This window comes from Nerophis lumbriciformis, linkage group LG06 (genome assembly GCF_033978685.3).
Source record: "Nerophis lumbriciformis linkage group LG06, RoL_Nlum_v2.1, whole genome shotgun sequence".
NCBI lineage: Eukaryota > Metazoa > Chordata > Actinopteri > Syngnathiformes > Syngnathidae > Nerophis > Nerophis lumbriciformis.
In genome coordinates, this window is record NC_084553.2 from 17,438,901 (window position 1) to 17,450,983 (window position 12,083).

Below are 12,083 nucleotides of genomic sequence, written 5' to 3' on the forward strand. Positions count from 1 at the left end.
AAAATACAGTAAATATTGCACATATTAAATGATAAAAATGTCAAGACTTGGACTATGGGTTGTTTGTTTTCCCGAGATGCAAGTAAAGTTGGAGCGGGCAAGGCGTGAAGGTAAGGACATATTTTTTTTTAACACTAACTACAAAATACAAACAAAAGGGTACAAACAAAAGGCGCGCACAAAGGCGGAGAACAAACTTGACTAATGAAACCAAAACTAGCACTTGGGCAAAAAACTATGAACAATAAACAAAACTTACTTGGAACACAGGGAACTATGGCATAGATTTCAAAGGTAGCATGGAGGTACAGAAGTAGCATGACATGAAGTGAGCAGAGGTAATGTCGCCAGGCTGACTTCCTGGCAACAATGGGCTTAAATAATATACACATGATTGACAACAGGTGTGCGAGTGCAAAACGTGAAACAGGTGAAACTAATGGTCGCTATGGTGACAAAACAAACAAGAGTGCACAAAGAGTCCAAAAACAAAACCGAGCATAACTAAAACAAAACATGATCACACAGACATGACAAAAAATGGTAAATAGATTACATTTGTATTGCGCTGTTCTACTTTGAAGGTACTCAAAGGGCTTTGACACTATTTCCACATTCACCCATTAATGCACACATTCACACACTCATGGCAGAAGCTGCCATGCAAGGCCCTAACTACGACTCATCAGGAGCAAGGATGAAGTGTCTTGCCCAAGGACACAACGAACGTGACTAGGATGGCAGAAGCTGAGATCGAACCAGGGACCCTCAAGTTGTTGACACAACCGCTCTACCACACGAGCCACGCTGTACCCACATTACATTTTGTCATGAACGTGTCTGTTACTACACTATATATAGACTTGCAGTGTGTATATAAAACGTTGATGAAGGGTTTTTGAAGTTGTATTAGAGGACTTTGAAGGCTACAACGGTGACTCCCATTTGAAGCATATTCCAATCGTTTTTTTATCATCTCTAAAATCTTTAAAAAAGACATGTGTTCTTGTCTCTCATAATGATTTTAAACAATAGGCAAAATTCCCCAAAAAATGTGCAGATCCCGTTTAAGTTAGTGTACTGATTTCTTTATCAAATTTATTTACATGCATATTTAATTACATTACACATATTTAATATATATATATATATATATATATATATATATATAAAAGTACAATTTATGTATGATACAATATATATACAATATATGTGTGTGTGTGTATATGCATTGTTACTTTACATGCAGTAAGCTTTATGCTCCCAGCCGATTTTTTTTTAGCCCAATGCTGCCACCGAGTCAAAACGTTTAGACACCCCTGATTTAAAGGCTACTTTCATTGAGGTAACAATCACATCAAATCTCTTTTGACTGATCAACTTCAAAAACTTAATGTTTCTGTATGAAGTATATATTAAACAATGTTTTTCCCGTGTTTTGTAGGTTTTTGACGTCAAACAAGGAGATAATATTGTGGAAAGGATCCGACTGTTCATTCACAAAGTCACCGCACCTTTGCACCCAAAAGTGGATAACCTTCAGACACCAAGTGTAAAATCTCTCAGTCACCCTTTCTCCAGAGAGAAGGAGCACCTGTAAGTGAAATCTTCAGCTGATGTTATGTGAACACAATAATTTTATTGTAAACTTCAAGCCAGTAGTATTATGATATACAGGGATTTAAGGATATACATCAGGATATTCGGAATGACACTTGTACATTGTAGATTTGAGGTGTAGAGTTTAGGAACATAGCTTTGTGTTGATACTAGTTCATGCAAGATGTTTGCTTTGAGCCAATATCCTTTCCATGTTTACAATCATAGTGTGTAATTATGCGCTGTGCTACTTTAAAATGTATGTATTTTACACATATTTAGTCCGGAATGAGGCAGCAACTAAGTTTACATGCACTACAATAGTCGGGTTCTGAAATTAGTTAGGTCCCTCCATTTTTCTGTGAAGTTCTATTTACAGCACATACACTACCTCTAAGACATTCAGGCCATAACTATCAGCCTTCCTGTTTTCCACAGGAAACTTCTGTATTTTGTCCTTCTTTCCTGGTGTCTTCTCGTTTCAGCTTTTTTCTCAGATTTTTACCTTACATGTGTAGTGGAATTTAAGGTCCGGAGCTGATGGTCAAATAGTCTTTTATTGAACATCCGTGGGTTCATTGACCAACATAAGAGCTAATGAGCAAGCATACTAAAGAAATGGCTCAATAGGATACAGATTTTAGCCTTACACATTTGTACATTTACATAAACTAAACATTAACTGAAACAGTTTAACTTTTATCCATTTCAACTGGCAATAGAATACTTTTAACTTTAGTTTCAATTTCATCTTTTAAATGTATTTACGATCTATACCTTAGCGTCTTGTTCACTTTACTGTGGAAGACACATTAAAGTTTTCGTTTTCATCAGTGAGTTCCACATATCCACTTGTGCAACCTACAAAATAACAGTCATATGATACATAGGAAAAACAGTAATACATTTACAATATAGTTTTTAACAGTTATCCTTTAGACCATGAAAAACTCTATATATATTCGGTGTTGTCACAGCAGCACAGCTTCCAGTCCACTCGGTAAACATCGGCCTGTTAAAAGTCAGGCTTCAAAATCCCAGTAGTAAAACATACCATTGTGCTGGTGATAGTTGTGACGTGGGGCTGTGTTTGTAGTAAATAGTCTGGCATATGTCACATGATTCAATCAAATGGACACTGCGAGAGAGATGTGTTTGGCCAGGAGTGGATTTAGGAGGTGGGTATTTTGCATTGGTGGCTGCTGGTCTTTCAAGTAGGGTTTTACAATTTCACAAAGAAAACTTCACTTACAGGATTGTAAAATTGTCTTTATGAACACGGAACAATGAAATTAAATTCGAAAAATGGTCTGGAACGCTAGTACAGTCTTCAATAATACTAGAAAAATATGCTAGATTCGTCACTAGTCATTTTTAACAAATACAAATTCACTAAGCATTTTAAAAGTCTCCAAAACAACATGGATCAACAGAACGAAACTTAAAAAATGCTCCCGTGCTGGTTTAGATTTCAAGATCACCAATTCCCTCACTTGTCAATCAAAACAAGATCGAGCCTCAGACAAATTATCCAATCATCATGCGGAAACTCAGCGTCCCGGCCAGCCGAGGTCAAGCACGCTTTCCGTCGAGTGCCGAAGATGCTTAGCATCCGATGGGCGGCACGAAGCAGAGCATTTATCCTTATACTTTCTAGTTTCGCTGCAGAGGAACAACCCACTCTATGCTCCATCATTGAAGTCAATGGACAATGATCATTAACAGTGTTTAATGCAATGTGATGCTATAGGGCTGGGCGGTATTACAAATTATAATTTATAAAGCGGTATGTATTTGAGACAATACCGCCATACCAATATATGTAATCCTTTATGTCTTGATGCGGAGGTGTTCCTCCTCCTCCCAGCACAGAGTAAAACGGGGTGAGTGTCCTCTTCCGGCGTCTTGCCGATCCCATTTCTTTTGCTCTCAATGAAAAAATAATATTTAGCAGTGTTGCCAGCGATTGGGTCCGTTTGACTCAAGCCTCGACAACACTCGGCATCACTCGGACCAACACGCACTCATGACATCAGCGTGGCAAGTTGCAATTTACGTGATTCTATCAAGTCAACAACTCCAGAGAGATGAATGCACTTGAAAATGATGGAGAAGACATTTCTTCCAAAATACAAACTTTGTGTAAATATATACTGTATGTTCTTAGTTGCAAGGGTATGAGAAAAACATATTTAAAAAGCTGTCAGAAATGATTAACTTGTTATATGATCTTCCCAGTCACAACAACTTTGCTGAAGAAGCACTGCCACAACAAATGTTTACACAATCTTAAAGTTTGTTTAGCTGCAGTGACAATATTGTCACCTGGCACACAGCATCCTGCAGTTGACAGCTTGGTGTTCCTGGCTTAAATTTACAAGGGAACAATTGTCTTCTGAAATGCTGAGCTAAAAACACTTTATTGTAAAATGTATTTTCAAGTTGCTGCTGATGTTTAAAATGTCTTCTTTATTTTATATTGTGTTTGCTGTTATTAACTGAGGATTTGTGTTAAAGAAGGTTGAAGATTATACATTACTATTATTATATTATGCTCAAGGCTACTCATGTTTAGTATTTGTTTCAATAAAGCAACTTGACAAGCATATGTGGGTTTGGCTTTGTCTGAATTTACTTTCACAATATATATCGTGTATCGGTATTCAGCCAAAATATATTGGTATATGAGTTTTGGTCCATATCGCTCAGCGAAAGTAGCAGACTCTGAGTAAAGGTTGACTGTGTTCATATTTAGTCAATGAAAAAGTACAGTCAAACCTGCCTGTAGTGACTACTCAAGGGAAACAGAGAAAGTGACGGCGATAGACGGGTGGCCAATATACGCAGGTCGGCCACCATTTTGAATTTCTGTACATGTTGACTTTTAAACAGTTACATATATATGTGCGTGTGCATTGTTGTAAACCGTTTCTAAAATACAGTTCAAACAACTTTAACACTGTTAGAAATATACGCCACACTGTGAATCCACACCAAACAAGAATGACAAACACATTTCGGGAGAACATCCGCACCGTAACACAACATAAACACAACAGAACAAATACCCAGAACCCTTTGCAGCACTAACTCTTCCGGGACGCTACAAAATACACCCGACCCCCACCCCCACACACACACACACACACACCTTGTAGCGTCCCGGAAGAGTTAGTGCTGCAAAGGGTTCTGGGTATTTGTTCTGTTGTGTTTATGTTGTGTTACGGTGCGGATGTTCTCCTGAAACGTGTTTGTCATTCTTGTTTGGTGTGGGTTCACAGTGTGGCGTATATTTCTAACAGTATTAAAGTTGTTTATATCGACACCCTCAGTGTAACCTGTATCGCTGTTGATCAAGTATGCCTTGCAGTGACCTACGTGTGTATGCCACAGCCGCGTACAACATGGGGCTTTGCCGGCACACAGTTAGTATGGTGAAAAGCGGATGCGACGACAGGTCGTAGAGGACGCTAAAGGCAGTGCCATCACGGCACGCCCTCAATTTGATGCCCGGGAGAAATTTTCGGGAGGGGCACTGAAATTCGGAGGGTAGGCAAGTATGCAACTGAGCCGCATCAGAGTGATCAAAGAGCCGTATGCGGCTCCGGAGCCGCCGGTTGCCGACCCCTGCTATAGTGGTCTCGATAACAGGTACCGATTCTCAAAAAGGGATTCGAGTCCGAGGACTCGGTTCTTTTCTTATCGAACAACCGGGAAAACCGGTTTCGGGCATCATCCCTATTTGTCACCTTAAGTAGAAAACGTGTGAAGGACAGATCAGTATCACAATGAATCTGAGGGCGACATATTTCCACTATATTTATTTACTTTGTGTAATGTAGGGATATTGACATTATTGGTTTGGTAGGCAGTTTCCTCCCATTTTCCAGGACAGTTCCCAAATTTTAAAATTAAAATGTTGACAGGGTTGGATAGGGGGTCATTTTGGAAATTTCAACTTGTTTACTGTGTGAGTGTCTTAAAGTACCAGTAGAGTTGAAAAACAAGTTGACTTTATATGCTTAATTGTGTTTCATTGTATTTGCAATCCGCAAAATATGTAAATATAGCATCCAAACATCACAAAATGCTGCAAATTCAGTCAGCTATTTCAAACATTCCGCTTTGAATACCTTGGGCTATTTCCGGAGATTGTCGTCACTGGAGTAACGCTTCTGCTAAAGTTAGCATGCTAACAGTTAACAAGTGTCACATACCAAGTTATATGACTGTAGGGTAAACGGCTGCAAAATTAAAAGCTAGCACTTGAATGTTAGCATGCTAACGTAAACATGTATACAATTAGCATGTTTCACATACCAAGTTATATGACTTTAAGGTGTATGGCTGCAGAACTAGACAAAAAAAGCGTAAAAATTTGCAAAAAAAAAAGTTAGCACTTTGATGTTAGCATACTAGTATGCTAATGTTAAGAAGCTAGCACATGACTGGGTAAGAAGAAATACCAAAATGCAGTATTTGTTGGTGTAGACATAGAAAGTAGCAAAAAAGCTTGCACAAAATGTTAGCATGCTAATATGAGAGACGCTAGCAAAAGAAAGCTCACAAGTATGCTAACAGTTATTGTGATAACACACACTAACTGCTAGCAAACTTGCTCAACACCGATGCAGATAGAAATAAACTGGATTTTTGTACTGGGTGGGAATGGGGGGGGACCCTGTTGTGTGCCCATTGAACTGTTAGTTACGGCCCTGTACTCAGATACCTGAGGAGAGGGGCTGTCACATGACTTCAAAGGAATTCATGTAATTAGATGAACCTGCCACCATTACACAATGACAGCAGTTTATGGAAGATTTGTTGAAAAACTTAATGCCGAACAATGTCTGATTGTGGGCAAAATCTTCGAGATATCGACTTTTCGTAAAAAACGTGAGCAACTCAAGACTTTGAGGAACGTTCTGGTGTTCTCAGATTTCCGATAAGTGGAGAAATGACCGAGTTAGAGTGAGTAGGAAAATAAGAATTTTTGTGTTTTTTCACGCCGACATCTAACATTTTAGTCATTGAGAGATTTAGCTGACTTTCTTAGCTTTGAGGGCCACCAGAAGCCAAATGGGACACATGTACTCCATAAAAGTGAAATTTTCTGAGAGAGGAGATGTGTTTCAACGTTTTCACCAAAACACATGACAGTGGGATAAAATATGTGGCCGTGAGGACAGGTTGTTCACCAGAAAAAGAAAACAAAAATTCTGGGCTTCCAAGCTCAAGTAAATTAGATTAAAAGCCTCCGCTTTAATGGAGGAAGGCCGATGGCGCTCGCCTTCTTCCGATGTCCATCCAGCCAAAACGGAACATTGGACGCCAATTTTTTTTAGCCAGGGTTACAGGAGACAAGTGTGTGAACAACTTGCATTGCAGCAGGCCCATAACTGATTAATATTCCTGTCACAAAATTTAAATTGGGTATTGTTGGCGCTTTTTGAATGGTTATTTATCGGATTTTATGGGTGAAATAGTGGCACTCCCATTGGCTCCACTGTAAGCGGACTTTTATTTACGTTTATTTAATATTTAGAATGCATGCCTTTCATAATGATTGTGAATGAGTGCAATAGGAAAAGCCCATATGTTTAATGTGCCTTTTAATTTGAATTCCAATCTTTTAAAATTGTTCTTGGGTGCAATTAGAAACATATGTTTAATCAAAAGGTTTATCATAAATGTTCTAAAATCAAGCCAATAATGACAATTTTTGTGGTCCCCTTTATTTTGAAAATGATCAAAAAAGTATTGAAATACATAACGATATACATTTTAGTACTAAAATATGGGTGTTGGTACAACTCTAGGTGGTAGTATGTGCAAACGTAACTATGTAGTCGCTTAGATGCCTGAACGTAAACTATGCAGTGACGTAGCAAGTGGTGTCCCAATTTGTAGGGAAGATTACAAAGCTCTACCCATTTTTGCTTCATTTGGAGGGTGTAGTGGTAGTGGGTGGAGGGTGTAGTGGTAATGGGTGAGGGGGTTTATTGAGATTGGGCCATAGCCTATTCTGGTCTAACTCCTATTTTACTTACCTCTTAAAGAGGGTGCGTGAAGCGCAATATGGAGGTATTTGGGCTTCAAAACTAACATTAAAGGTGACGCTTTAAACAGGGAGTCGCCGCGCTGCAAGTGTTGCTTTAAAACACGCCTCGCTTAATGTGGCGATTAGTATTACCACCTTTGCTTCAAACATAGGTAAACATTTAAATAATAATCAGTCAGATCTGCACAAGGAGTTATAAAGAGTGACCGGTAATAATGTAGTTGTTACACCTTTCCAGCTGTTCTTCTCCCATGCAGACCGTAGTCAAGGACAGACGTTCCCTCCAGGGTTGATGTTTTCGTCAGGGGTAACACCCTTCAATTTCCCTGGCAATGGGTCTGCTAAGCTCCGCTTTCAGGTCGGACAGACAAGGCTGCTGAGTCGTGATAATCGCTATTATTATTAGTTTTGCAGCACACGATCTGACCAATTCAACTCTACTGGGCAATGCACACTCTCTCTCTCCCTTTACTCGCCCACTCACTCACTGACATCAGCCAACACATTGCCATTCTCGCAAACACACATACTGTACGCTACTCTCATGAGTTAACCAGCTCCCTTGTTATGGACATATAGATAGGTAGACGCGCACACAACTGCTTGGCTTGATGCCAAATATTAGCGCAAATAAAACAACTAATGCAATCGAAATGACTGATTGTGTAACAAATTCCTACAATTTGTGTTTTATATTTAACAATGTGTGTCTTGCCTGCTACATGGCTTATCTGTGTACTTGTATCCATAGTTTTGTTTTTAGTACTTACTAATAATTATATTTTTCTTAAAGCACAGACCAGGAGTGGCAACCATAAATACAATTGTTCTTTAAGTGAAAAAGGAAAGACAGTACCGAAGGAACAAAATGTGCGGCCTTGGACCCCCGCAGATGCCAATAAAGCAAAACTGCACATTTCAGTGGCCTTTTATTGTTGGCAGCCTAAGGCACACCTGTGCAATAATCATGCTGTTTAATCAGCATCTTGATAAGCCACACCTGTGAAGTGGGACTGATTGTCTTGGCAAAGAAGTGCTTACTAACACAGATTTAGACCGATTTGTGAACCATATTTGAGAGGAATAGGTATCTTGTGATTAGAATAAAAGTTTTAGAACTTTGAGTTCAACTCGTGAAAAATAGGAGCACAAACACAAGTGTTGCGTTTATATTTTTATACAGTATGAGTGGCAAATGTTTGTAAACTTTTGACTACAAGTTTAGTCACTTCTCGGTAACATTCATTTGTTACTGACTGAGGGGTACACTTTCCTGTCGCAGTGAAGGCTAGCGGCAGACGTAAACTGGAGCCTTTCCTGCATATGTCAGAATATGTCTGCTTATGCTCATCTGAATGGGAAAGCATTAATTTCAATTTAACAGGTAATAGCACTGACATTATCGGCGGTATTAGTATCTGTTGTATTTATGTCAGATGACTGCTGCTGTCTGGGATGAGCTTGGCACGTTTCAAAACCGTGACATTAATTGCATGCTGTATGTTCGAATGTGTCAGCATATTGCTCGTATGTCCTCCTCTTGATGAAATAGCAAGCTTGGAATTATTAAAAGTAGCGCTGTTGCTGTCTTTTTTCGTAAAATGTCAGCAAACTTCAGTGTGCTTTTTCCGTCCAGGCACCGCCATGTTGCTGATGTCACTAAGCACGTTCGTAATGACGTCATCCCCACCTGGAAGAACCGTTAAGAGAAACTACTTGACAAACTCGCAAGCGATTCCAAGGAATCGATACACTGTGAACTGGTTCTGAACAAGAACCGGGTTTCGAATCCCATCCCTAGTCGACTGTATCAAATGCTTTTGACAGGTCAATAAATAAAGCTGCACGCTAAATAGAGCTGCACAACTTTGATAGATAGCAGTGGAGCACCTGTGAGGGAAGAGTGGATCGACAGGCGGGTCAGTGTAGCGTCTGCATTGATGTATCTACTTGTATACCTGTATTGGTCTGTCGTGGTGAAGAAGGAGCTGAGCCGGGAGGAAAAGCTCTCAATTTATCAGTCGATCAACAATCCGATCCTACCTATGGTTATGAACTTTGGATTGTGACCAAAAATACAAGTTCATGGGTACAAGCGCCCAAAATGAGTTTCCTCCATCCAGTGGCAGGGCTCTCCCTTAGAAATAGGGAGGAGGGAGGAGTTTAGAGTAATGTTGCTGCTCCACCACATCAAGAGCAGCAAGATGAGGTAGTTGGGGCATCTGGTCTGGAAGACCCAGGACACGTTGGAGAGACAATGTCTCGCAAATGCCCTGGGAACGCCTCGGAATCTCTCAGGAAGAGCTGGACAAATTGCCTGGGGTGAGGGAAGTCTGGGCTTTTCTGCTTAGGCTGCTGGCCCTGTGACCTAACCTCGGATAAGTGGAAGAAGATGGATAGGTGGGTGGATGGTATAGTATGAACTTTTGATAATGAATAATCTTTTGTAATTTTTCATCTAATTATGGTTGATTTTTTGCTTGATTGAAAATGTGAGTACTGCCAAACTGCAAACTGCGTGAGGGCCTGATTTTACCAAGGTTTGCGCATATTGAAACACATGCAAACTTGATAGAACATGCAAAGTTGAGGCGTAACGCAAATGGTAGAGCAGCCCTGCCAGCAACATCAGGATTCCAGGTTTGAATCCAACTGTTGTGTCCGAGGGAAAGAGACTTCATCCTTGCTCCTTATTGGTCGAGGTTAGCGGCTTGCATGGCCGCTTCCGCCGTCAATGTGTATGTGTGTGAATGCGTGAATGTGACATATAATGTAAAGGCCTTTGGGTATCATTACACGTATAGTAAAGCACTATATGAATACAGACCATTTACTATTTTGAGGTTTTTTTAACACGTGTGGAAAGATACCAACACCGGCTGTGAGAAAAAAATTGATCGCGCTGCAAAGACAGATGATGGACAGACGAGAACCCTCTGTCTTTAGTGTGTGTGTGTGTGTGTCAACATATTTGGACTGACAGAAATAAAAAATATTAGACATATCGTCTATTCAGCAATTTAATTTTATAATTTTATAGATGCTGAATGACTTAAGGGGCTGATTAAAACAAATTAATTTTATGCGCTTTGGTATCTGTTATTAGCGGGGTTTTTTAAAAAAGTTGTTCGTTTTTTTTAATTAGGAAATATATTACATAATATACCTCAAACTTGAAAATACGTCATTTTGATGTGTTTGAATCATTGCAGACACAGGAAGTTGCTGGTGATGCGATCCACAGTCTCGTGCACAAATTTAAGTGTCAGTATGCATATGTTTCTAATGTCTTGATTGCGATTCAGAAACATGTTAAAGATTATAGATGTGTGCTGCTGGTGCAACACATCGCACATGACATCATGAATGTGCGGAAAATTATCAAGTGCCTCAGTGGTAAAAGCCCCGTATATATGCAAAGTCGTCATTTAAATATGGCAGTCTGCACTACTTTTCAACTGCACACACAGTGTTAGTAGATCACACGCAACACACCCACTCATTGTACACACTATTTTGTTTTTTGCACATGCTGTCGAGCACGTGTTATTTGGATCTTAGTAAATTAGGCACTGAGTGTTTTGTGTTTTGTTTTTCATTACCAGATTTGATCTGTCAGACAGAGACACGTTTTTTGACAGCAAGACCAGGAGCACATTGGTAAGTATTACTTCATGCAATCAATTTTTTCGGTTGATATTTCAGGTGATCACAAACATCTTACCAATTCAGTGATCAATAACATCAATATATATTTACTGTATGTTTACAATGTGTCTTCTAGATCAGTGATTCTCAAACTGTTGTATGTGTACCACTAGTGGTATGCCAAAGAATCACTTGATTAAATAAAGTACAGTGTTTTACTTTCCTATATTCAAACTCAGTGTTACTGTTCTAACTGTGTGTAATGTTACAGTGACCAACAATATTACATGTACTTGTTAACTAAAAACTCTGCCTTGTTTTAATGAACATTTAAGCCTACTACGCTACTGTATTTTAATGTTGGTCATTAGGTGGTATTTTTCTGAGGTGGTTTTTGGTATAAAAAAAAACATTTGGGAACCACTGTTCTAGATGAATGTGCCAGTCTAACTAGAAACTGTTTGAATCAGTAAGTTTATAGTAGTAAAACACATTGCGATACATATGGCCTTTTCTGCCCCCAAAATTCTGGTTTTACAGCAACAAAGTGGACTGTAGCAACACGTGTGCAGAATATGCGTATATACTGCATAATATATTTACAACAGCGGGCAATGAGCATGACTTCAGACGTACTGTCATACTTGTCAAATGACACCTGTACATCTTATCTACTTTGTATTTTGTATATTCCAAATGTACTTCTACTATTTTAATGTCACATGAGAAATATATATTAATATCGTTGTAACTTTAGATGTTTGCTATGTTTTCA

General features: G+C 39.2%; 1 protein-coding gene across 2 annotated transcripts in view; it reads left to right on the forward strand.

Moving 5' to 3' along the window:
• The window catches only part of ano1a (anoctamin 1, calcium activated chloride channel a), a 185,359-nt gene that overhangs the window by 42,108 nt on the left and 131,168 nt on the right, over positions 1 to 12,083 (forward strand). For both annotated transcript variants that reach the window (XM_061963822.2, XM_061963821.2), the window contains exons 5-6: positions 1,445 to 1,596; positions 11,266 to 11,320. In XM_061963822.2, coding sequence (XP_061819806.1) covers positions 1,445 to 1,596; positions 11,266 to 11,320 — 207 coding nt within the window. The remainder of the gene's footprint in view (positions 1 to 1,444; positions 1,597 to 11,265; positions 11,321 to 12,083) is intronic.